Genomic DNA, 25,470 nt, shown 5'->3' on the forward strand with positions numbered 1-25,470 from the left:
ACTGAAACAAGAGTCGTCCCTCTCCTCGTTTCCCCCATTCGCAGGGCGCCAAGGGCTGGAAGCGGCCGCAGCGCCCCTTCCCGCGCCGGCCGGCAGCTCAGCAGGCTCCAGCCGCACCAGCAAGGCAACACACGGCGCTCACATCGCGGCGCAGCCCCCGGGGCGAGGCTCTGCCCTCACGCCGGCCGTGCGGATAAAGGCGGTGCTTTTGTAGGTTTCTGCTGACCCCCGCTTCAGCCCCGCGGGTGACCGCCCGGCCGGGCGCTGAGTCCCCGCCGCCTCCGGGCCCGGGCAGGCGGCAGCACGGCGCCGCCCTCCCTCCATCCCTCCCTCCGCTGTTTACCGAGCGGGCCAGCCCCTCGGATGGCCCTCCCACGGCAGTGCCGCCACTGGTGCGTGGGCACCCCCTCGCACCCACCACCCCACCGCCGAGGGGCCGAGGCCCCCGCTCCCCTCACGGCTTCGCTCCCCGGGGGGCGGGTGAGCGCCTCGCAGCTCTTCGCCGGGAAGGGCGCCCGCCCCCATAACGCCACCGTACCTGCCCGAGGCTGGGCTCCTCCGGGAAGCGAGCGCCGTCCTCTCCCGGCGGCTGCACGGGGGCAGCGGGGCGGCCCCCTCGGGGGCTGCCACCCTGCCCACGGGGGCCGGGCGGCTCCGGGCGCCCCCCTCCCCGATCCCTCGGAGCCGCCCTCTCCTCCGCCCCGCCGCCGCTGCGTGGGGCCGGGCCGGGAGGAGACATCCACCCCTTCGGGCACCACCTCCTCCCAGCCGAGCGGCGGAGGAGGCCGCGGCCTCAGCAGCGGCCGGGGGAGCTGGCGTGGCGGGAAATGGCGGCTGGGCCGGGCTGAGGGGGGACGAGAGCCGCGCCATGAGGCTGCTGCGCGCCCTGCTGCGCGGCGCCTCGCCGGGCAGCATCCCGCAGCAGGTGGACTTCTACTCGCGCTTCTCCCCCTCGCCGCTCTCCATGAAGCAGTTCCTGGACTTCGGTGAGTCCCCGCCGCTCCGCCCGCGGGTACCTGTGAGGAGTGGGGCGGCTCCGGCGCGGCCACGACCTCCCCTCCCCCGCCGGTCGGTGCTGCCGCGTTCCCCCGTGTTGGTTATCGCTTCTCAATGCTGTCCTTTCTGGCAGAAAAAGGCTCTGCTTCCTTCCTTCCGGGAGAAGGGAGCCCAGTTGGCTCCTTCCTCGGAGATTGGAACTGTGGCAAGGTTGAAATTCAGCTGAAAGCTCCAGTTTTTGGCATCACGAAAGTAGTTTGTTTGTTTTTCTGCAGAACCTGTAGCGTTGGGGAGAGGGTCGGGACAGTTATCAAAATTGGTACTGTTAGAGCAGTGACTCAGAAGGGGGAGGTTTGTTTAGCCTTTTCCGAGCTAGCAGCATGCAACCTTTTAAGGTACACCAAACACAAGAAACGTTTAACCTCAGCTGGCGCCGAGGAGCTGAAACAACCATCACTTCTCGGTCACATGTCTCTGCCCTACAAAAACCCCTCGCCCAAATGCTGCTGTTTTGGAAGATGTGTGAGAGGAGCAGGACGCAAACACCAGGCATCATCCTGGAGGACTGGGAATCTAGCCCTGAAAATAAGTAAATTAGTAACAGGATACTCCATCTCATACTGAAACCACTCGCTCACAGGTTTGACTGCTTGGAAACAAAAGGGATCACAGGAATTGTTTTGTTCTTCGAAGTTAAGACTACACAGAGAAAGGTCTTGTAAGTCACACTGAGAAACCTTTTCAAAGCCCAGGGATGGAGCCAGACTGTAATACGTTCTGTACCCAAGGCACTCTCATGTGCACAAATGTTTATATAAATGCAGTATATAAACATTTGACTAGTTAATAGTTGTATTGCTTTTTACATTTTTGTAAGTAAAATATAACTGAGAACTAATTCTAGAACCCCAGGCTTTGTATAAGTAGGAAGACTTACAAAGTTTCTCTTACCTATCCACTCTGTTCTGTTGCTACCATACTTTTAAGCAAAGAATCTTGCAATTAAGGGTTTGTTTTGACCTGTATTATTTTACTACTAAAATACTGATAAAATAATGCTTATCTTAAAATCGGTGTTTATTTTTAAGGCATGGTATTTCCACATGTCAGAAGTTATGCTACGTTTTTTGCTGTTAGTACCTGAATGTAAGGTAAAGATAATCTTGAAAACTTTTTTTCCCCCTCTCTTTTGCTTAAGGAGTTAATAACAGATAGTAAAAACTAATAACAAAGGCAAAAATAGAGTGCAACACTGAGACGTTACTTGTTTGTAAGACATTCTGTAGCCATTATTATCTGATGGTGTTTTTACTGGGTATTTTTTTGGCTCCTTTCACTAGAGTGAGAGCAGTCAAAGAGTAAATATTAAAACCTGGTAATGCTAACTTAAAAAAAACCCAAAACCTGCTAGTTCCTGCAGATTTCGATCTAGCAAATGAAATATTCCATAAGCAAATTTAGATCTGGATCGTATACATCAGTCATATCTTGGGTTATAAGCACACAGTATTTTCTGTAGGAGTCTTACCCATTCTTTGCCCAGACAGACCATAGCTGCACAGGGAGACAAAGTCATTTGCCCATTTACTGAAGTCTTGCTTACCCTAAGCTGTCTTCCATATTTGACCCAAGATTGCGAAGAGATATCCTCCGGATACAAAACTAATTTGTGGAATGTCATTTGCTGAGTATATGAGCCATTTGAAGATTATCTTTACAATCTAATACCTTAAATCTGGCTTGTTCATGGAATTTTACCTGAGAAAAGGGAAAGGCCAGTAACAGTCATGCCTGAAATGCCATCTGACTAGGGAGAAGAATGAAAGGTTTCTGGGCAGAGGTCATATGTAGACAACACGTAACGCTGGTAAGTGTCGCTGGGGAGGAATTTCTTGTAAGCTACTTACTCTTTTATTAAATTAACTGACATTCTTTCATCAGTGTAGTTTATGATGTATCTGAGTCTGGATGCATTAAACTACTCCATTTCAATTTGGTGAAGATTTTTCCTGTTTAAGACACTCCCAGTTTCCTCTTTTTCCATGTCCCTTCCTTTAATCTTCTTCCCCAACTCCCCCTTGCCAATTGGAAGGAGTGAACTGAGCAGAAACGCCAGAGTTAATTTTTAGGAGTTACCTGTTGTGAAAGGCCAAGCCTGAGGTATGTACTTCACTGCAGCAGATGAACAGGTTAGTAAGTTCAGATGCTGTTTACATGATGCTTTTGAAGTCTAGAAAGAAGTCTGGCTGAGAATAAAGTACAGCATTTCTTAGCCTCTTCCCAGCTCTGCACCCTCCTGTCTTGTCTAGTAAAACAAGCACTGTGGGAGTAAATTTAGATCTTGATCTTAATGACGTTTAATTGTCACCCACAAAGATGACACCTACCCTTATAAAAGGACAGGTCAGTTATCAACAGGTACAGTAATTTAGCTTCTAGATTTTAAAAAATGTAAAAAATTTAAAATGCCTAAGCACAGTAGCTGTCCTACCTTAATTTCTCTCTCAGTATTCATGTGACTTAATCTGTCTTCTGTTCCTGAAAGACAGTGAATTTAAACTACAACAGATCTAGCTGAAAAATGAGATAAATATTACAGAATTTATTTTCTGAAAGTGTTCCAATATGAGTTACGGTAATTTAGGAAGATCAGTGATCAAGCAGGGTTTATGGGACCACGATACTTCCTCAAGCACCTTTCCCATAAATAGTTTCCTGTGCTGGTTTCATTTGTTTCTCTGACATGCTCAGAATGACATACTGTTTGATCAGTGCTAGTTACAGTCAATGTTTGCCACAGATAAAATGAACAATTTACATGGATAGATACGGTATTTGAAGTTGAATAGTATGGTTCTGCAACTATTGCACTAGTTACTCTTTATATACTGAAGATTGTCCTTACTGCAACAGGGCTGGTAGGTTTCAGTGTGAGTTTACATTTTGAAATATAAATGGGCTGCTGCCATGAAAGAAACATTGGCTTACCAGACAGGCGGAGTCAACTTTAAAACCACAAACCTCTTACGCAAGAAAGTAAGAGTTTGTGTAGTTCTCTACCATAAGTACTGACTTTATTCTGATGTTGTCATATATTTATTTTGATCTCAGGATCTGAAAATGCTTGTGAAAAGACTTCATTTATGTTTCTGCGACAAGAATTGCCTGTGAGATTGGCAAACATAATGAAGGAAATAAGCCTGCTTCCAGACAACCTCCTAAGAACACCTTCAGTTCAGCTGGTGCAGAGCTGGTAAGAACAGCATCATTTCATACCTTTAAGGGTGACCTTCTGCATATGCACCAGTTGGAGGAACTAATTCTCTTCTACAGAAGGAACATTCCATGTGCTTGTTACATGAACATCCATTATTTTGCCTGAGTAAATATCCCAGTGTGACATAAATCAGAAACTAAAATTTACAGACTTGGAAAAAAACCTTTAGGAGCAATTAGAGAACCCACAAGGGAATTAAAAATCACTAAGTATTGCAGATCATCATGCATGAGAATTCAGTAAAAACAAAAATCCACCAAAACAGTGTTTAACAGGGGACTTACCTCAAATGAAGAAGTTAGCTGAAGAAATCAACAGAAGCAGGCTAATGCACAAAATGCTTGTAAAAGATAGTAGAAACTATTTAAAAGACAGGTTCTTGCAGATTGAGAGTAAGGTGTAGAAAATACAAAAAGCAAGCAATGGGTAGGTCCCAAAGCCAAAATATGTAAAACAACAGAAAGAATATGAGGCTATTAAAATAAAAAAGACATATTTTGGAAAGTAAAATTTGCTTTCAAGTAAGGAAATTACACATAAGCATAAACTTTTGTAAGATGAAAGCAAAGACATTGCTTGGCAACTGCTAAATGCACATGGCTATCTGGAAAGGCTTTAAGGTTAAGAGAACAGAAGATCTGCCAATGAGTAAGCAGGATTGATTAGAATACTGAATATAAAAAGAGCTATCAATGAAGATGAAGGCTTTTAATGAAACAAGAATGCTTAAATTCTCATGATACTAAATGACATTGATCAAATGGGAAATGAATTCCCCTTGGATAAATGCAAGGTAGAGCACAGAAAGGAACCTCCTCCCCTGTATTCTTGCTTGCTTACAATGGAAAAAGAAATTTTGATGCTACTGGGGATATTTTTCTGAATATGTCAGTTGATGGGCAAGAAGTCAAATAGTGTTAGGAACTAAGTAACAAATGGGGAGGAATATAATTGTACCACTGTGTTAGCCCATTATTCCTCTGAATTGCATGCATTTTAGTTGCTCCATCCTGAACAGAAAAGACCAAGAGGGATAGTCAGAGGATTGGAACAATTTCTACGTGAGGAGAAACCAAATATAATTCTTCAGTTTGGAAAATACACATCTAAGGAAAGAGATGGCAGAAATACTTAAATCATGAACAAGCTGGGAAGATTTTCTAATAGCAGGAACTTGCTGGGGCTGCAAATAAGCGATCACCTACTGGGTTTAAAACACAAGGAAGATCTTTCATGCATTCTAATTAAATTGTGGAATTCATTGCTCTGGAAATTTTGAAAGAAAACATCATGAATAGATTCAAAAGGATCTAACAAAATGCACAGGGGATAGGTCAATGGGATATATCAAATATAATGATTTGGAAACAAGCAACCTTAGAAGACCATAAATTGCTAACCAAAGGGCTCTGGGGAGGCATATTAGAATTGGTCTTTTTCGTGTTTCTTTCACTTAAAGGTATGTCCAAAGTCTTCAGGAGATCCTTGACTTTAAGGACAAAAGCTCAGAAGATTCAGGGGCTATTCATAGGTAAGGATTTGCTGTCGCTTATGTTATTATTATGTTAATGTTATGTAGAAGGACTGGCAAGAAAATGATAACTTAAGAGAAATTTCAGCTATCTATGAGCTTTACGTAAGGACTGCGGTAACGTCACCCCCTGTCCCACTTTTACGCCATATCACTCTGGTCAGGGCTTTTTTTGTTACACTGAAGAAGCTATGAATACATTAAGCTTGCCCAAATGTTTACCCATTCCTTATGTGTAATGTTCAAACTGATACATGGAACTTTTCACCTGTAGAGTAGGTTTGGTCATCATTGGGAGACCATAACTGCCATTTGGCAGGTATGGGATGATTTGCATGAAAATGGTCAGCAGAGTTTTCTTTTTTCTTGGCAGTAATCAAGATCATAAATATTAATTTTATAAATAATCAATAATGGTTGATTACTGATCGTTTCAATGCTAGTCACTTGAAATATGTGACTTTACAGACAGTAAAGGCTGACCTGTCTTTACTGTCGTAGGCAGATCTGTCACTTTTCTGTATGTAAGGGTCTTCATTTTTGTAGGCAGGTACTGTTTGCCAGAGTATTAAATTCACTTGAAAGTGAAATACTAACAACTTACTCATTTTAGTTTTACAGATACTGTGATAAAAATCCGGAATCGACACAATGATGTAATTCCTACGATGGCTCAAGGAGTAACAGAATACAAGGAAAGCTTTGGCATTGATCCAGTGACCTCACAGAATGTGCAGTATTTTTTAGACCGTTTCTACATGAGTCGCATTTCAATTAGAATGCTCCTTAATCAACACTGTAAGTGCCATTGTTGAAAGGAGGGGAAATGACACCTGTATTATGTCAGTATCTTTTCTGTTTGTTTTTAAGGGCTTAATATGTACTTAAATGCTTCCTAGGAGTACACTATTTGCCTTGCTATTTACAAACTCATTCTTAATACAGTTCTTAAAATATTTATTAATAGTAGGCTTTAAAAGTATGGTGAAAATTGGAATTATTGATTGCCTAGAAATTTCTGTTTAGTAAAACTGAAGGCACAAACTAAAATTATAAAATTATATTGGGCATTAAATAATGTTTTCTTTTTTGGCAGCTTTACTGTTTGGTGGGAAAATTAATCCAGCTCATCCAAAACACATTGGAAGCATTGATCCTAGCTGCAATGTTGTTGAAGTTATTAGAGGTAAATTCAGCAGATAAGAACAAGAATCCTGAAAACTTACATGAATATCTCTACTGAGAGCCAATACACGTCTTGATATTCATATACTGTTTTGTTCTTTCCTACCTGGAGTTTTATTTAAAGTGTAATACAGTTTTGTGTCTTTTCCTTATAAACCAAATTTTTGGGAGCAAATACAAAATCTCCCTGACAGTGCACAGTGTTTCCAATTTTTGTTTTTCATTTTGGCAAACTGTAAAGGAGAAAAAAGTGGAGGGGGAAATGTAACTTTATGTGTTTTTATTATAGATGGCTATGAAAGTGCCAAGAGCCTTTGTGATTTATATTACATGAGCTCTCCAGAGCTCATCCTGGAAGAGTTGAATGGTAAGTAAATAGGGGACAAGGCACTCTCTTGAATGTAGTGATGGATTCTTCTAAAGCAGCTGGTGGTGAAATGTTCTCCTACTTTTCATACAGTTAATGTGTTCTCTATATCTACTGTCATAAATAGTTTGGGTTTGGTGTTTGGGTTTTTTTTGTTTTTGTTTTTTTTTTTTAAATCTGGCAGAAGACTTTCCCTAATCCTCCCTTTATTTAGAAAACTGAAATCAGTAGGAAAGTTTTTGACACTGCAGCTGTTGATATAACAGATTTTAGCAGCCTCCTTCCCTCCCTAAGGTTTCTGGTATGTCTTTACCCTACACTGTCTATTGCATCTCACCCTCTCTGCATGTCTTGTGACACTTTTCAGGTTTATACCAAATATTCTATTCTAATTTCCCTTGTTTATTCAGCTGTCATGTTCTCGTGGTTGTAATTAGATATAGTATACTCAATTTGTGGTAAAAATTATTGAACCCATTGGCTGTGACTTGAAAAAACAGTTTATAACTGTGTTGCTCTGAACTCAGAGATCAGCTATTGTCCTCATAGTCCTGCTGAATGCTGAAGAGCCTTTCTGACACTAGAGTACTTTTCAAGATACTAAATGCCACGTTTGGACAGACCTATAAAAACAAGCAATCAAAATTACCTTTACAAGTAATTGCAGAAGCCAATGTGCAACCACAGTAACTTGGCTTATGAAGCAAAAGGCAAAGAAAGTGTGGCCTTGACTGTCCAGTCCAGAACCTTTCTTCCTACTGTACAAAACCTGTCGTTCTGTATCTAGGTTAAAGGGTTTACTTCTGTCCATCTTTGGAGCGTGATACTAAAAGCATTTGTAGGAAACTGTCAGTCATGCTAGCTAATTCTGCGTACAGAGGGGTCATTTAATGGTCTATGTGCTCCAAAAGCCAGAACAAATAGTTCAGTTTTTATAAAAGGAGTGACCTGTTGCTCAGTGAATTGTGAAGGTAAGTCAAACCTGATCCAGGCCAAATGCACATTCCTTGCCCACAGCTGAGAGCAGAACCATTATTTAAACCTTAGGCATGGGATCTGGGAGTGGAGGCATGGAGGGGAAGCAGTTAACTTGAGAAACCTCACATATTTCAACATGTACTTTTCCCACCCACCTTTTATTTTTGCTGGTTACCCAATTTGTTCTAGATCTTTTGACATTGCTAGTCTTCAACACTAACATTCATAAAGCACTGGTCACTAACACAGGCTGGTGAGACTTTGTTGAACTGAAAGAATCTTAAGAGCCAGCAGAATTTCCTGAGCAACCTTTCCTTAATTTTTGGTACAATGGATGTGTTTCCATGATACATTTTCTAGAATTTATTATTTTAAAAAGTTTGAAAACCATACCAGTTTTATAGACAGAATAGTCTACATAATTTTTGTTGAGGTTTCTTGTTAGAAATCAGCTGATTTCTAAATGAAGCCAAGAATAGGATGTGCTGTAGTTACTATTTGGTGCATTAAAGGTTCTGGTCCCTGCTATACAAAAAAGATGTGGACAGGCTGGAAGGGGTCCAGAGAAGGGCCACCAAGATGATCAAAGGACTGGGAAGCCTGCCATATGAGGATAGGCTGGGAGAGCTGGGTTTGTTCAGCCTTGAGAAAAGGAAGCTTAGCGGGAATCTCATCACCATGTACCAGTACTTAAGGGGCAGCTGCAAAGAAGATGGAGACACCCTTTTTACGCGGAGTCACATGGAGAGGACAAGGGGGAAGGGACACAAGTTGCTCTTGGGGAGATTCTGATTGGACACCAGAGGGAAATTTTTCACACTGAGGACAGTCAACCATTAGAATAATTTCCCCAGGGACGTGGTTGACTCGGCCACATTGGACACCTTCAAGAGTCATCTGGACAGGGTGCTGGGCCATCTTGTTTAGACTGTGCTCTTCCCAGAAAGGTTGGACTAGATGATCCCTGAGGTCCCTTCCAACCTGTGATTCTGTGATCATAATTCAGACTGGGAGGGACCTCAAGAGGTTTCTAGCCTGACCTCTTGCTCAAAGCAGGGACAGCTACGAGGTCAGACCAGGTTGCTCAGGGCTTTATCCAGTTTGGTCTTAAAATCCTCCAAGATGACAACTCTTGGCAACCTGTTTCGGTGCTTAACTGTCATGGTGAAAAAGTGTTTCTTGATAGCCAGTCTGAACTGCTGTTATTTCACCTTACACTCACTGTTTCATGTTCTCCTGTCACCCAAAGAGCCTGACTGTCTTCATGATAACCTCCTCATAGGTATTAGAAAGCAACTATTATAAGCCCTAATCAGTGATGCCACAGTGGGTTTTAAGATTAATGTCTAAAGCAGCAAGCACATTTGAAAATCTTCAGTATGACTTTTGATTAACATACAACTTTTCAAGATTTCTGGTCAAATTTTCCTTCCTTGTAAATTCTCTCAACAATACAAATATATGTTTTGGATTATTGTGGGAATGAATAAAAGGTACCTAGTTTGCTATTTCATTATTTTGATTCTCTTTTCTCCAGCTAAATCGCCAGGACAGCCCATGCAAGTGGTGTATGTCCCATCACATCTCTATCACATGGTTTTCGAACTTTTCAAGGTCTGTGCACTTACCATTACACAATTCTTTTATACCTCTTTTCTCAGTTAGATTGGTTCAAAAAGTCAAATGAATACAATTCTAGAGAGCAGTGTGTTTTTGCAAGTGCAAACCTCTCACTATTTGACCGCAGGAAGATACCTAAATTGTACTATTTAAACAAACAGTAACCGTGCAGAAAATGAACAGCTTTGGAAAATGTATCTCCTTTGCCTAGCCACTGAATACATCTGACACCTTCTGAGTAGACAGCTTTGTCAAAAAAATCTTAATTTATTAATGTCTCTTATATGTTTTAAGTGAGAATAAGGTATACAATTTTTGGGACTTCTTCAAATCTGGTATAGTGTGTAACAGGACCTCTAGAGCTTTCCTCTAACAGTTCAATCCTAGACTTCTCTTGATCTTTGTATCATATTGCATGTACTATGCATTATAAAGAATTCTACAAATAAAATTGTACATTAAAATACTTAGATGTTTGTTCTAAAAAATTATTAGAATACACGTACTTCAAATATTTAAACTGTTTAAATACTGATACTGAATAAACCAGGAATATTTTTTAAAAACCCTATCCTAAAACCATATACACTTGTCCTCGTTCTGAAATATGTGATAAAAATAACTTTCCTAAATTGATGTTTTAAGATAATATACAAAGTGGTAAGAACAGGATTTAAGTTTTACTTGCAAATTGCAGAATGCAATGAGAGCCACCATGGAACATAATGCTGATCGATGCATTTATCCTCCAATTCATGTACACGTCACACTGGGAAATGAGGATTTAACTGTGAAGGTACCTACTTTTTTGATTATTTTGAAGGTTATTTTGATTAGTTTCTTCCCCCGTCATAGGCAGTGTACTACTTCAGCTGGTGATCTGGTTCCAACAATAGATTGTATGTGATGCGGCAGTAAGAAGACCATTATGCAAGTTCACATACTGCATCAGTAGGAAATTAATGAAGAGGTTGCAAAGTCACACTGAAGGCTCTGCAATAGAATTCTGTGCTTTTCTCATGCTCGTGTCTTGCCTAGCTTATAAAGAACCATGACTAAAAATGGAATAGCATCTTTATACAATCGTAGTATCGACATTTTTTATGTGACAATGAGAGAGCTTTATAGGTGTGAAACAACTGAAAAAAAGGAAATAAACATTGTATATTCCATGCAAATCAAACCTCCCTGAAGTACAGTTTGCAGAGCAACAACTTATTTTCCTCTGTAACATTCATGCTGGATATCAAAGACCAGCTGCAAGCACTGGCTTTTTCCTATGTCTAATTAAACCATAGTAAACCAACTCTTCTCACTTACTTCTTCAGGAACAGATTTTAATACATTATATTTAACTAGCAGTACTCCTGAGGCATAAAGATAAAAATACACAGAGGCCAGCATTTGCTAAAAGGTATAGATACTGACTTCAGATAAAACTGATTTATAAACAAGATAAAAGCCATACACAATTTAAGAAATTTCTTGCTTCCAAGAGATTATGAATGCTTCTTATGGTAGTATTTTAAATTGTTTGGGTAAGGGATGAAAGGGAAGGATTCACCTGTTTCTAGTCATTGTTGTAGCTGAGAGATGAGAATTTAAGAAAACCCATAATCTAATAGGGACAACTTTATATTATGTTTTATCTGAACTTTCTCTGGATCATTGTTTGGGAGAAGCTGTCTTTTTTTTTTTTTTTTTTAAAAAATGTATTCAGCAACATAATGCTACATGTTCCTTCTTGTTCCAGATGAGTGATCGTGGTGGAGGTGTTCCTATGAGGAAAATTGACAGACTATTCAACTACATGTATTCAACAGCACCACGTCCACGTGTTGAGACGTCACGAGCTACACCTTTGGTATGCAAATCTTTTATACCTTGTCATCTGGGATATGTTTGTCACCATTTAGAAAAAGCTAGGAAGTACTGATTTTATACATAAAATTACTATCACCATTTTAATGTTATAGCTTAATGAAAATATTTTCTGAAAATAACTGGAAAATTGTGTAAAATCCTAAAATACTAGAAGTTATTTAAACTTGTTCAAGACTCTGTTTTTCTCTACCAAATATGAAGATCAGCTACCTCAAGCAGAACACTTAGCTGTGCTCCATGTACTGCAGTGAGGACTATGAGTTCTTGTGGCTGCTGAATGAAAAGAAAAATTATTGCAGCAATAATTTTGGATCAAGTCCATAGTTTCATTGTTGTACCATAGTTTCATTTCATAGTTGTACCACCCCCCCAGGAAGGATGAAGGTACATGGATGTGACAGGGCATATGAAGAATCTACTTTGGACTCATGTGAACTTAATATAGGCACAAGGAATAAAGCCTTAGCTCTCATTAAGCAGCTCTGGACAGCTTTCCTGAATTTATTCTCTCACACTGCATCATCCCAAATGTGTTTTTTAAATGTATAGAGTGTTCTGCATCTAGATGACTATGCAACCCATTAAACACTAAATCTTTCCAGCGAAGTGCTGTGTATGTTCATTGAGCGGTTACCTCTAAAATTTAATAGAAAAAAGAAATACACTTTATACTTCAGAGCTGTGTCCTACTACTGCAGACAGGGCTTGACAGAATTTTCGTATAAGCTGCAAACTCAGACATTGTTTCATGGACCTTTTTATATATACTGATAATGAAACTTATCTGACTTAAGTACTCACTGTTCTTAAGATTAGCAGTTCCATAAGGAATAAGACAGACTCAATAAAGTTTTCTCTAGTGATGTCATCTCTTCTTGAAAAAGCTAACAATACAAGATGTGTTATCTAGCAGCCCTGTCTGACCAAGGAGTAAAACTGTTTTCTCATAATCACAATCAATCATCCATGCATTCTTCCCTTTCTGGGGTGTATAATAGTTCTGGGGGTATAATAGTTAACATTTGAACTCTTCTTACTGTCAACGATCACGTGTAGTTTGTCTATTTACCTATTAAGTTAAAACAGAAAACACCACTGATTGATGCAATTAATGAAAATACACTTTTTCTCTTGGATCAGGCTGGATTTGGTTATGGCTTACCCATATCACGTCTGTATGCACAGTACTTCCAAGGAGACCTGAAACTATATTCCTTAGAAGGTTATGGTACAGATGCAGTTATTTACATAAAGGTATGATGTAACACTTCACCATTTAAAATTTATCAGCAATTCTAACTGCTGATGGAACTCTTTGTTCTGTTACTATAACTTTGATTAAAAAGAATTGTCAGCTACAGTCTTCTGTACTTACAGGCCTTATCAACAGAATCAATTGAAAGACTCCCTGTATATAACAAAGCAGCCTGGAAACATTATAAAGGAAACCACGAAGCAGATGACTGGTGCGTGCCAAGCAGTGAGCCAAAGGACATGACCACTTTTCGCAGTATATAGGTTTTTCCTCAACAGTTCATAAGAAGTAGGTATGTCTGCAAAGGGAATTTAAAAGACCCGATTTACACCAAGATGCTGAGCCACATTTGATATGTGAAAGTAGTTTTAAGTGGCATAACAGTGGTTTAATGTAATTACTTTTTTCTGGAAGTAAAAATCAAAACCCAGAACCAAACAAGAAAACCCCCAAACCTGTACATACTTCAAATTTTAAGTGAGAAGGTCACACTTAATTTGTTCCATTTTCTATTTGACTACTTTCAGTAGGTAAGTCAAGGGAGCAGTAATTTCAGGTTTTATAGAGACCAATGCAATCTATATCACATCTGGTGAGAAATGTATTAATACATATAATTACAAAATTGTTTTAAAAGAACTATTGAAAAAGCTAATTTTTCCATTTTACAATATTACAGATTAATTAAAAACCTCATGTCTGAAATATGAGGAGCTCATTGCTATACCTCTGCACCTGTATGGCACTTTCTATTCTTCTATCTTAAGCATGCTGAAGCCTAATTTTGCAAAGTTAGATATGTTGCCTACACCAAGGTTTTTTTGCAGCTGTAGAAATCACACTTAGGTCTGTAGGGATTAAAAAAAAAAAAAAAATCAGTTCTGGCTGCTACCACTGGTATAATGTCTCTCAGGTATGTGGTACCAGTCATATTTCTTTGGTTGTAATGTGACTATTTAATACATGTGAAAAATGTATCTTGCCACGATATTGTGAATTAGCAAATAGTGTTGGCTTGTGTACAGTAAAGATATGCTGTCTTGCATTTACTTATATTTCTGTAGGTAAGATGAAAATGCAGTGTTGGTGTTCTAGCCCCAGTAAGATCTCAGACGCTGTTATGTAAGGTGACAGTAATGTAGATGGAAACTATTTTAATGAACAGATTTTTAAAATTTGCCCTTAATAGGGAATCTCTATTACTTTGACAACAGAAACTACCTTCTCAGGAATATTTAAGAAAAAATGGAATTAACCATTTTTTAAAATACCTTTGCATTTGTGATGTGCTTCTGGCCTTGTTTATGTAGTAACTGGAAGTCACACTATAACATAAGGTAAGCAGAATATGTTTATCAGTCAAAGGCAAACTTTCAAAACATATTGGGGAAGACAGAGAGGGGGATGAGTACTACATTTCAGGTACAAAGTCCTTCTTTTAATAAAAGATTCAACTTCTTTTAATGCCTACTGTGCCAGCTTTGTTGAAATCATACACATCTATATTGCACCTCGATCCCTGTCATTCCTGAATGCTTTAGGAGCAACGCAGTTAGACACTGAGAACTAATAATTTTCTCAGTTACTTCATTGTGCGTAATTCTGTGATTTCTGTTCTGCAGCAGACATGCATAATCCCTCTCGGAAAGAATAAGCCTAAATGTTTCTAGTTCCCTAGCTCTGCACAGAGCAGAAGGTGAGATACCACAAGTGAAGGGAATAGCTGGTGTGCTAGAAATCGAAGTCATGCTGTTCTGGTTGTAGCTGAGCCAGATGACAACTGGCACTCTAAGGGAGGATTATTCTGGTTTAGTTGCCACCAAAACAGTACAGTCACTCAAGCTTGTGGGCACTTTGAGAGGTTCCTATTTTTCATCTTTACAAGGATGTTCAGAGGTAACTGGCATATCTTTTAATCTGCATGGCTACAAGTGAGGAGAATCTAAAGCTGGTCTCTTCAACCCTGCAAGAGGATGCATGTGAGAAATGCCACATATTGTGAAATGGGGCCTGTACAAAAGTTAGAGGGAATGCTTGCAGCTCTTGCTTTTGCTAAACTAAAGCTGAATGTTACAGCAAGGGATTTTAAAAAAAACCCTGAAGCTGAACATTCTAGCTTTGATGCTAAGTTTTAAATGAACTGATTTTAGTAATGTCTGAGAACAAGAGATATTTCTTAAGAAAAGCTAACACAGTGTGTTTTCTAGAAGTCTGTTGAAGTACTTCATACAGCATTATTGAAATAAAGCATCTTTCACGCTCTCAGCTAGCTACTGATAGAATTCTGATCATTATAACAACTTACCATGTAACGGTATTTGTGTCTGTCTCCTCACCTGCCACCCAAATGATTGTGGTGAAAACACAAATGTAGTAATATTTTGATTTACAGTGTTTAAGGCTACTTACAAGTTTGATCTTTGATTACTTTTGATTTAAATAGAAGTTCAGAAGATAATTTTAGTGCTTAATATTTTCGTTACTGTAGTGAAGTCATTGCTAGCACACTGGTTAAGTTGAACTGAATCACTGTAAAAAATTAGTATACTAGCTAGCTCAGCTATCAAAATGCTGAGATTAATAGTTTTGTATGCAAATGAGCTCAGTCTTGCACTGTAAATTAACTTTGGTTGGGGTTAATTTAATTTTTTTTAAAGAATCACTACATTTATTCATTAAAACTATTTTAAAAATTAAACTTTCAGTTGGGTGTTTTTGTGGCTTGGTACAAAGCTAGTTCTGTGAAGCCAGCCTTCTCGTTTAGCATCTGACAGATGTTAGATGCTGTGGACTATGATAATCAGTGTTCTTATACTGAGGTGCCAGGTGAGTTTATCATCCCTGCTATGGCCCCTGTTTAACTACAACAGCTCTGCATGCAAGCAAACCTCTGAAACTATTATTTCCACTAGTCTCCTTGAGAAACAAGCCCTTCGCAGGGTACAACATTCAGTTCAGTAGGCTTAAAGGAAAAAGTTAATACCTGGTTCTGTCAATATTCTCTGTTCTAGATGAAAGCACTTAACTGAGAAATAAACTTCCTTGACTGAATTAATCAAAGGGTGGTTTTACGTGTGTGATCCTAAGCATCTGATCATTCCGTACTTCTTATTCCCTTCTCTTTTATCAGTAGGGCAGCATTCCTCTCTGGTTCAAGGTCTAAGTTTGGAGTACAAATTCAAAGCTACTGGAAACAAAGTAAATAAGTTAAATCTTGACCAAAGAATTGTTTCTTCACACACAAAACCAAAAATTGAACCTCTTCTTTTAAAAGTAATTATTACCAAGATTTTCAAACTTTATTTTGGAAATGCACAGTGTGCAGAAGCATTTCCACACAGTCCTTATGCTGGAATTTGTAAGACATTTATACAAAAGAATAACAACTGTGAAACGCCAACAGTGAAGTCCATTCATTTAATTAAAATGAAAACCAGTCCATAGATTTAAAGGAGAACTTGGTCCACAAAAATGAATTATGTAAGTTTTGTTCTAGTCCATTCTGTGGTGGAATTGATATTTAAACTAGTCTATGTTTCTGGAATAATCTAATTAAAGGAAGTGCTGTTGTAGTATCTCAAGAAAATCATATGTAAATATACAAAACACCAATTCATGTTCTAAACTATTCTGAGAATCAAATCCTCCTTTAAAGAGAAATAATCTGTAGCCTACAATCAAACATTTAAATACAGTGCAGAAACCCAGTGCTTCAGTGATAATTTTTCCTACAATTCTTCCCTCAGTATTTTAAGTTTGAAAAACAGTATAGTTTAAAATTAGCAAATATATAAATTTGGTCCGCAAAAATCTTGTAAGCAGGTAGAAAAGAGAAATACATGTATTGCAAATTGATCTTATTCATAGCATAAATCTATAAAACTATGTATTATTTAGGAAAAATAGGTTAAAAAAGATCTTATTTATAGTTTTAAACCTTTTCCCAACACCATACAAGTCGTGTACAGAAGACTTAATATGCTTAGGGTATGTAGTTTGTGAAAACTACTTAAAATTTCTTATTTTCTCAGTAAATTGCAACACATAGAATTCCAAAACAGTGTGCTACCACCGGGAACACTGAATGAAAATCCCAGAAATACAGGAATTTAAACAAAATAATCCATAAATTTGAAATACATGCTTTCTTTTTAAATTAATTTGACATTACTGTTTTCTTAATTTTTACTATACATCTTTAGTGGCAACAGACTGAATTTGTTGGCAGGATTTTTCTATTGTCCCTCTATCAGATTCAACTCTATCAAATGCTAGTTGACTAATACTGGTATGATTTTTAATACAGTATTCTACTTTTCCACAAACATTGATTTCAAGGAGAAGGGCATATGAAGTCTTAGAAGCACAAATATTACTTAAGGCAGGAAGTTAAATTATTGTCTATTAGTACAGGCAGAGTCAACTGGGAATAAAAATACTGAAAACATTTCATTTTATTGCATCACAATAGGGAGGGACCACAATTAAAAAGTAAAAAAACACCTACCATGTTAAACTGTTGCACTTTTCCCTCCTCCCTCAATTGTACAATTATATACAAATCTGCTGAACCTCCTCAAGATGAAGCAAGTCTGTGCTAAAATAAGACAGGGTCATTTTAGCAGCTTGATTCAAGAGTGGCTACCACTCTGCCAGTCTTGCGAACTTCTCTCTCCTTCTTTTGCACCTTTTCCTTCTGCTTTTCCAGTTTTTCTTGAGTTTTTCTAATATCCTTAATTTTTTTCTTTATTGTTGATCGGTCATTTTGACTGGAAACTCCCAAAGCCTTTGGGGGGGGAAAGAAGAAAAATACCTCATCGTTAATTTTTCCAACAGCACTGTCAGCAGCACTTGTGCATGAACAATTTAAGGAAGTGTTATTCACTTTACTGCAGGATAGTCTGTTTATTTGAAAAATAAGGACCTAAGTCCTCAGGAGCACTGTAGATGATCATCTGGGTAACAAGGTAAGTAAGGAAGCAAGGCCCTACTCTGGTTGTGAGATAACAGCTTCTTGTTGCATTTCACAAACATATAGATACCTGAGAATTTCCAGCAAATAGCAAAATAAGTAGTAGCCTCAAAATATTTTTCCTGCTCTTTTTATACAAGACGAATTTATATTCAGTAACTAGTCTTTAATTTTTAAGATTAAGGATTTTAAAATGTATTGTTAAAAAGTGTATTCAGTAAGTAAATGGTACGCTTTGATCTTTTGATCAGCAGGTGGCAGTACCCGATTCCAAGTTACAGTCAGCACTGCTCACACTCCATGGAACTCCTAATGGCATTAGGTGTAAATTAAGCGTCAACATCCAGAGTTCCCTCAACAGAGACAGTTATTTGAAAGACCAGTAACAGGTATTTCCTCTGTGTCCAACGAAATACTTACTTAACAAAATACAGGACATTTAGTGTGCAAGTCTATTCTAAAATGTAGGTATATTTTGGAAACTGAAGTTAGACACTTTTTTTTTTCCTCTCTAGAACACTAAAATGCTACTATTCATCATTAACAGTAATTTGCCTTGTGCGAGAATAGACCCATGGACCTCATATTAGTCACACATCTTGCTTGTCCAGAATGCAGTCTGATAATCTAATGAGAAAGAAGAACTGGAAGAGTTTACTAGCACAGTAAGGCATACATGCCATGCAGCTTCCAGAGGCGAAATGGCAACAAAAGGCCCAAAAGAAAGATTTATGATAGATTTTTTTCAGCAGGAATAAGAACCAAAAACATTTGAAAGGTCACCAGAAAGGACTTCAGCCTTCCCATTTGAAGAGGAGGTATGGACGAAACAGATTTCTAAAACTGGATCCTGCAATTCTATGTATTTGAATTGGCTGGATCTGGTTTTGATATGACCTTATGCTGAGATTGATGATAAATGCATCAAGCCCCTTTGGGGAATTATGCTTACTTTGATTTCCTCAAGATGCAAACAAGAATGAAATACTTGTGATTTTTCTGATTAAAAAATGCTTGTCTAATTGTACAATCAATTACTAAATTTTCATCAAACTGTATAGTCTCCAAGTATTTCAAAGCAGGACTCTATCCCGTAAAAAGCCATGAAAACACGAAAATGGACTTTGTAGGTTAAAAATATGTCTGAATAAACAGTGACATTTATACAGTTACAAATCTATCCTGGAATATTCACGTACCTTTAACTTCTCACTGTCAAGCTGCATTAACTGCTGTCCATCTATGTTCATAGCTGTGAACTCTGTAATATACTGCTCCATGTTCATTCCCATTAACCAGTGGCATACTTGCTGGGTGGTCCATTCAGAAATAGGTCTACTGTGCCATTGATTTTGCTTTCCTGTTGTAAATTCATCATCTAATGCCTAACCAATTGAGAAAAGTCACTGTAAGGAATGTTTTACTTGACTGTATGTTCAGTTCCTGTTGCCATTTGAGTTTGATTAACAAAATGCATTTTTAAACATTCCCTAGCTCCAAAAGGACTTAAGTTCTTGAGATTACAATTTACAGTCAGTTTGCCCAGGAGTTTGCTATAAACAAAAAGACACTACAACATTCAACACAAACTGAGTCAGAAATAGAGAACATAAATGGTTTACTCTAAGAAATTACATAGCAAAGCATTCACTTAGATTTGAGGTATCCTAACAACGAACAAGCTTCCTCAGTTTGTCAGTTAAGGTAGCTCAACCCTAATGTTAGATACTGCCTTATGCAAGCACCAAGAAGAATTAAGTGGCACTTCGACTGTATTATTGATTATTGTTAAGTGAAGGAAATCCAAAATAAAAGCAATTCTAGTAGTCAGTAAGTCTGGTGACTGTTCCTGGTACAGTTTTACTACATCTGGCATTTCTGGAAAAAGAGGACTGTTTATTCTTTCATCTAATGCCATCACATTCATATTTTAAAGGCTCTGCCTAGTAGAAGACCATTTCAGAAACATAAGAGCTTGTAGCCTTCCACTGAAAATACACTTTGCCAGCTCACAGAGCTTTTGAAGCTCTCTGCTTCAATTTGAGTTGGCTTCTGAGGGGAAAGAGGTACTGCTGTTCGTCCTGAAGCACTCTATTACTTCATCACAAAAGAAAAGCTACATAAAACAGAGCTCAATGCCTGTACAGAGGAAATTCTAGTGTGATACTTGAATCAGTAACAGAGTTACCTGAAGTTTTATTAACTACCCAAAATGATCTCTCACTAGCTCATGATTGAGTACCGGCTGCATTAGACTTGCGGACTGCCCCACTAGGCAGCTTCCACTTATCTAAGGTATTAGCAAAACAGCTGAAGTTATAGTCACTTTTTCCAGTGAGCATTACACATCATTTGTAAACAGAAAACATGGAAGCAAACATCTTTCTAGTGATGGAAGCAAGACATAGGCCTGTCACACGATCTGATCGTAAACTGGATCTGACAGTGCAACATGGAACACACGTGTGAGATGAAACACATGCAATTTAATTTCCAATGTATTAGAGGTTTACTCAATTAGTTTTGCTTTTCCTGGTCTATGAAACAAAGAACAGTTGTTACATTAGGAAGTAGTGCAGATAAATAGGAACAAGTGTGTAGAGCAGAACAGTATGTGGCTGAGGTCCTAAAATCCACACTGCAAGCATTTCAAAGGATTTTCACTTCTGAATAGCTCTAGTCTGGTCACTCAGACTCAATGGCCACTAGCAGCTGGAATGCACCAGGAACACTGTTGGAGCACATCTGATTTGATTTCCAAGCTAAATGAATGTGAGACAAGTGGGGAGAATCAGGAGATTTACTTAAAAATGAACTCCTAATCCAAATTAAAATGCTTATGTAGATATAACAAGTGTGAACACATCCACCTTCCTGATGTGCAAAAGAACAGCAATTTTCACAACATAACAGCAAAGGGCTCTAGAAGAGGTTTTGCTTGAAGTGCTCTATACAGCATCAGTATCAAGACAACTGGTACACAGTGAATTTTCTATCCAAGCTATCAAGCTTGAGATGATTCATACAAAGAAAGATGATTAATAGTGTAAAGTACTAAAGGAATTTCAAAATGCCCATTTATTCTAAATCACTTTAGATAACAGTACCCCTCAACTTGATATTGTAATACAAAATATATATCAGTAACTTTTTATTTTGTCTCATACTAGCAAGTGTTCATGAATAATACATAAAAAAGGGGAAATTTTTTACATTTCATGTTTGACCTGTATCTCAGAGTCATGTGTGGTCTATCAGCAGCAAGAAATACTAAAATATTTATATATTTAAAAAATATATATGTGGCAATATCTGCTTTAATCCTTTAAAGAAAGCGTGTGTGTGTCCCCTTTACATTGAGAAATGTGTAAAATGTTTTATTCCAGTTGGAACTCACTCACTAGTTTTATTTAGTCTGTGCTAGCCATGTAACAACTTCTGTAACTTCAGAGTATAAGCACTTGAAGGTGTACTCCCGCCAAAGACACAGGCCCAGATTCATTCATTTTGCCAGGGGAACGCAGTCCCCTGACAGAATCTCAGGGTTCCTCCAAGCAGCACAGATTAGAGCAGCTAACAGACTCTGCCATGGAGGAGTCCTCCAGACTGAGCTACTAATTCCAGTCTAGGCTCTCAGCATCATCAGTTGCTAACAAACTCCTCCTCCTTCATACTGGTAAAGACACAGCCCTAAAACCAGAAGATGTTGTACCAAAAACTGAATCTGTGTTAAAACACTTAGACATCATCTCCTCACAGACGTGAACAGGAAGATATTTAATCCTGTATAATTTCATTTTTTCACTTCTGCACAAGGGAAAAGCACACCTGTAACTATTTCTTCAGAATATCAATAGGAAAGTAAAAGTGTAGAAGAATAAGATGAACACTGATTTCTGAGTAATGCTTATTGGGCATTAAATAACACCTCTACATATTTTTTTTCCCAATTGTTTACCATCCCTCCAGAGGCAGAGGGACTGTCCCGAGCTGTTTATACCAGAGTTACAGTCCCCAAAACAGCTGCCACACACAGACACAAGATCAGCTGCAAATTCAGACAGCAGAACTAAAACTACCTATAAGGCATGCAGCATGAGAAAACCATGTGCTCCTGCATAAAAACACAGGTGATTCAGAAAGCAAGTACAGAAATACGGAAGGCTCTAAAGATAAAAATACAAAACCCAAGAAAACACCAATGCTATCACACCATTTAAGCGACTAAAAACTTCAGAAGGGTAGGAGGGATTACCAGCTAGCTTGCTAACTAACTGCGAGTGGAGGTGCCTTTGCTGTAACTAGCTGGCTGCTAACAACCTTAACGCTCGCCACGCAGTCACTTCCCCAAACTGCCTGAGACTACCTGCCCAGCAGAGACAGACTCTTCAGCACTGCTCCCCTCTGGATTTCTAAGAGGTGTTTCCATCTCCTGCCTACTAACAGTTCCAGGATTTGCAAGGCAGTATGCAATAGCCCATTCCTCTGAAAGCAAGTGATCCCTGCTGGATATTTATGAATACACCCAAACAACAAGCACCAGATATAAATTCTACTTGTGAAGGGCTTCAGTTAAGGATTTGAAATACCCAGAATTGCTATAAGATTGGTTACTTAATTTTTCCTAGACCTCAACATATTGTACTACTATATAAAAAACCCCCAAGAACAGAACTACCTATTTTTCTTCACAAATACTGCTTTCCAAAAGAGAAACCAGCTCAGAGGTTATTTATCATTATCCTCAGAACAGACCCTGATAATGTAATTACTGAACAGGTACAAACAACTTTCATTGGTCATATGCATAAACAACATGCGAACTAGAGAGAACAACAACAAAGGCTTAAATCGCCACTTTACACATTCACAATTAGTAATACACAACTTTCATTTGAGTTTTAGAACCAGAAGTTTACTGAAAGTTGTAACACTGATCAAAGAACAACACTCAAAAAGGTATTTAGCTTCGTTACAAAAATCTTACAATTTATACTACTTTTAAGTTTTAGAAACATATTCCATTCATGAACCATTCCATTCAAAAAACTGCAGAGAGCACATGCAATGACAAATATTAACTGGAGTTCCTCTGGTTTTCATTAGACCTATGACCTGTCATCTCTTGATAAAAACCTGCAAGAAATTAATCTACTACTGAAACCTGTAAACTAGTTAAGCTTTTTGACGCCCCAGATTTTTACATTAGTGATTTCATATTTATAATATTGTTTGAAAGACTGTTCTGACTTCCTACATATTACTGGAATATCTTAAGGTTTTCACTAAAGCCTGGTTTAAGACATCCAATAACAAACCCCCACATTAATGAACCACCATTTTATTTTTTTCTTCAAATATTATCACTACCAGTTTGGGAAGCCCTCTAAGTCATTTCTGGAAGATGACTGTGTTCAGCTTTTAATGACTCCTCTTAGCCTAAAAAGGATTTAATCTATGAAGGTGCCCATCAGTCAAACAGTGGTACATTCTGAGATACTATCTCGTTCAAAGTGTAGACTTTAGGTTTCAGCTATAGCCAGAGGAGATAGTCCTCCAGGGGAACAAACACTGCCTTTCAGGTATCTAGTTTCTACCTATATATCAGAACCACTATATTCTGCCTTTTTTTTTCTTTTGTTTGTTTTTATTTAGATGAAATTTTATGGTAAAACAAACCTGCACAGATGTGAAGGCAAGGTCAAAAATGTTTTCATTCACCCAGGAAGTTGTTTTAAATTAGTGAAACGGGAAGGTGTTATATTTAACACCAAAACCTGCAATTTGCTCAGAGAAGGTTCATTCCTATTTTTATGATATAAGTAGGTTCAGAACACAAAGGCCAGTATGGCATCTGCTAATCTGTAGCCTTAGTTCAGTAACAGCTTATGATTTTTACAGTGCTCTTCAACATTCAAATATGGAAACAGCCATCTAGTTCCACATGACACAAATCTTGTTTCTATTAAACATGCTGTAGTGTGAACAACAACATTAACAAGACACATATACACACTTTGAAACTCACCTCATTTGAAGAGAAGGTTAAAGTGTGTGAACGACCTGACAGATTTGGTTCTGTCACTAACCCTGAAAGTTCACAACTTGGCTTGCTATGGTATGTATCATCTATGACAATTCTACTCTGCAAACAAGTGGAAATAACGTTTTATTAACTCACTCCTTGGAAAAGCAGGTCATAAGGTGACATTCTAGTAATTTTGATTTTTGGTAAAAACAAAAATTACTATGGCTCAGTTATCTTTAGATCACATATGAAATGCATCTGACTTGTTTTTGTTAAACTTCTGAATCTGAAAACACAATAACAAATTTAAAGCAGTATCCCCAGTAAGAACACCTTGTGTGGACAATCAGACATAACCTGAAATATGTTAAAGTACACAAGGAAATACATGTGGTGACTTTTTCAGCAGGCATACCACACTCGGGGAGAAGCAATTTAAGATTCATTTGGTGGAATTATTCATGCCAAGTTTGTATTCAACTGAAACAAGTGCTACGAATTGGTTTCAGAAGGTGCTGTTCTGTTGGTGAGATAAAAATCAGTCCTAATTGTTTATGGTTATTAAGATTCCTGTGGCACAGAGTGCCCCCATAACTTACAAAATTTCTGAAAAGAAAAACTAGGTTTAGACTTCATAGTTGGCCACTACCGAACCACTGTAGTCAACAGTGAAACAAATAGGCTGTCTTTGCCTGACATACATTGACAATTGGAATACCAAAGAGCTTTCAGCAAGCTTGCAGATCAGGGTTTAAATTTGTTCATGAACAGAGATACAGAGCTTGCCTAAGGACAAGCTTTCCCAAAACTTTAAATTCTAATTTAAGATACTGTATTGTCTTGCTGTTCATTTTAACAGCTTCAGTGATGGTGGTGAAACCCTGGAACAGGTTGCCCAGAGAGGTGGTAGATGCCCCATCCCTGGAAACATTCAGGGTCAGGTTAGGTGGGGCTCTGAGCAACCTGATCTCATCGAAGATCTGCCTGCTCACTGCAGGGGGGTTGGACTAGATGACCTCTAAAGATCCCTTCCAACCCAAACACCTCTATGATTCCATGATTCAGGTTTGAGGTGGCTGCATTTGAGGCACAGAATCATGTAATCTGAAAATTACCTTGATATGAAAAATACCACACATGTAACTTTAGAAGAATTTTTGTAATAAATGGACCGTATCAAGCTATGTAAAGTCTTCTTTATAGTTAAAATACCAAATAGTGTAAAAAACTATAATAAAGCTGAACATTTTAGAAGTTAAACAATTACTCGGATATCTGTAAAAAAAAAATTGGTTTAACACTGTAAATCTACAGTAATTAGGCAGCTTGACAGTCTGAATAAGTTATTTTAAAAATAAAAAAGTCTTCTAAAATAAA

General features: G+C 38.3%; 2 protein-coding genes across 7 annotated transcripts in view; one reads left to right on the top strand and one right to left on the bottom strand.

Moving 5' to 3' along the window:
* The first annotated feature begins 854 nt into the window (after positions 1-854).
* On the top strand, positions 855-15,791 carry PDK1 (pyruvate dehydrogenase kinase 1). 2 transcript variants are annotated; one of them, XM_064451614.1, is made up of 12 exons: positions 918-986; positions 2,808-2,863; positions 4,108-4,249; positions 5,733-5,804; positions 6,418-6,602; positions 6,901-6,990; positions 7,279-7,356; positions 9,872-9,948; positions 10,652-10,750; positions 11,708-11,818; positions 12,979-13,092; positions 13,216-15,791. In XM_064451614.1, exons 3-12 carry the CDS (start codon positions 4,140-4,142, stop codon positions 13,354-13,356), a joined length of 1,077 nt encoding a protein of 358 aa, XP_064307684.1. In that variant the 5' UTR covers positions 918-986; positions 2,808-2,863; positions 4,108-4,139; the 3' UTR covers positions 13,357-15,791. The 2 variants fall into 2 exon arrangements, with proteins under 2 accessions (XP_064307683.1, XP_064307684.1); XM_064451613.1 differs by lacking the exon at positions 2,808-2,863 and having other exon boundaries at positions 855-986.
* A 705-nt stretch (positions 15,792-16,496) lies between these two features.
* LOC104051925 (neurabin-1) overlaps positions 16,497-25,470 on the bottom strand; it is a 43,493-nt gene continuing 34,519 nt past the window's right edge. For 4 of the 5 annotated variants that reach the window (XM_064451600.1, XM_064451601.1, XM_064451599.1 and 1 more), the window contains exons 17-19: positions 24,094-24,210; positions 19,265-19,450; positions 16,497-17,879 (exon numbers count right to left, since the gene is read on the bottom strand). In XM_064451600.1, the coding sequence (XP_064307670.1) occupies positions 17,712-17,879; positions 19,265-19,450; positions 24,094-24,210 (471 nt within the window). In that variant the 3' untranslated portion in view covers positions 16,497-17,711. The remainder of the gene's footprint in view (positions 17,880-19,264; positions 19,451-24,093; positions 24,211-25,470) is intronic. The other variant, XM_064451602.1, reaches the window with a different exon arrangement.

This window comes from Phalacrocorax carbo, chromosome 5, assembly GCF_963921805.1.
Source record: "Phalacrocorax carbo chromosome 5, bPhaCar2.1, whole genome shotgun sequence".
Classification (NCBI taxonomy): domain Eukaryota; kingdom Metazoa; phylum Chordata; class Aves; order Suliformes; family Phalacrocoracidae; genus Phalacrocorax; species Phalacrocorax carbo.

Coding starts and splice junctions, on each gene's coding strand:
- PDK1 (XM_064451613.1), top strand. CDS start 869: ATGAGGCTGCTGCGCGCCCTGCTGCGCGGCGCCTCGCCGGGCAGCATC. Junction 7,357..9,871: donor CATCCTGGAAGAGTTGAATG/GTAAGTAAATAG, acceptor TCTTTTCTCCAG/CTAAATCGCCAGGACAGCCC. Junction 10,751..11,707: donor ATGAGGATTTAACTGTGAAG/GTACCTACTTTT, acceptor TTCTTGTTCCAG/ATGAGTGATCGTGGTGGAGG.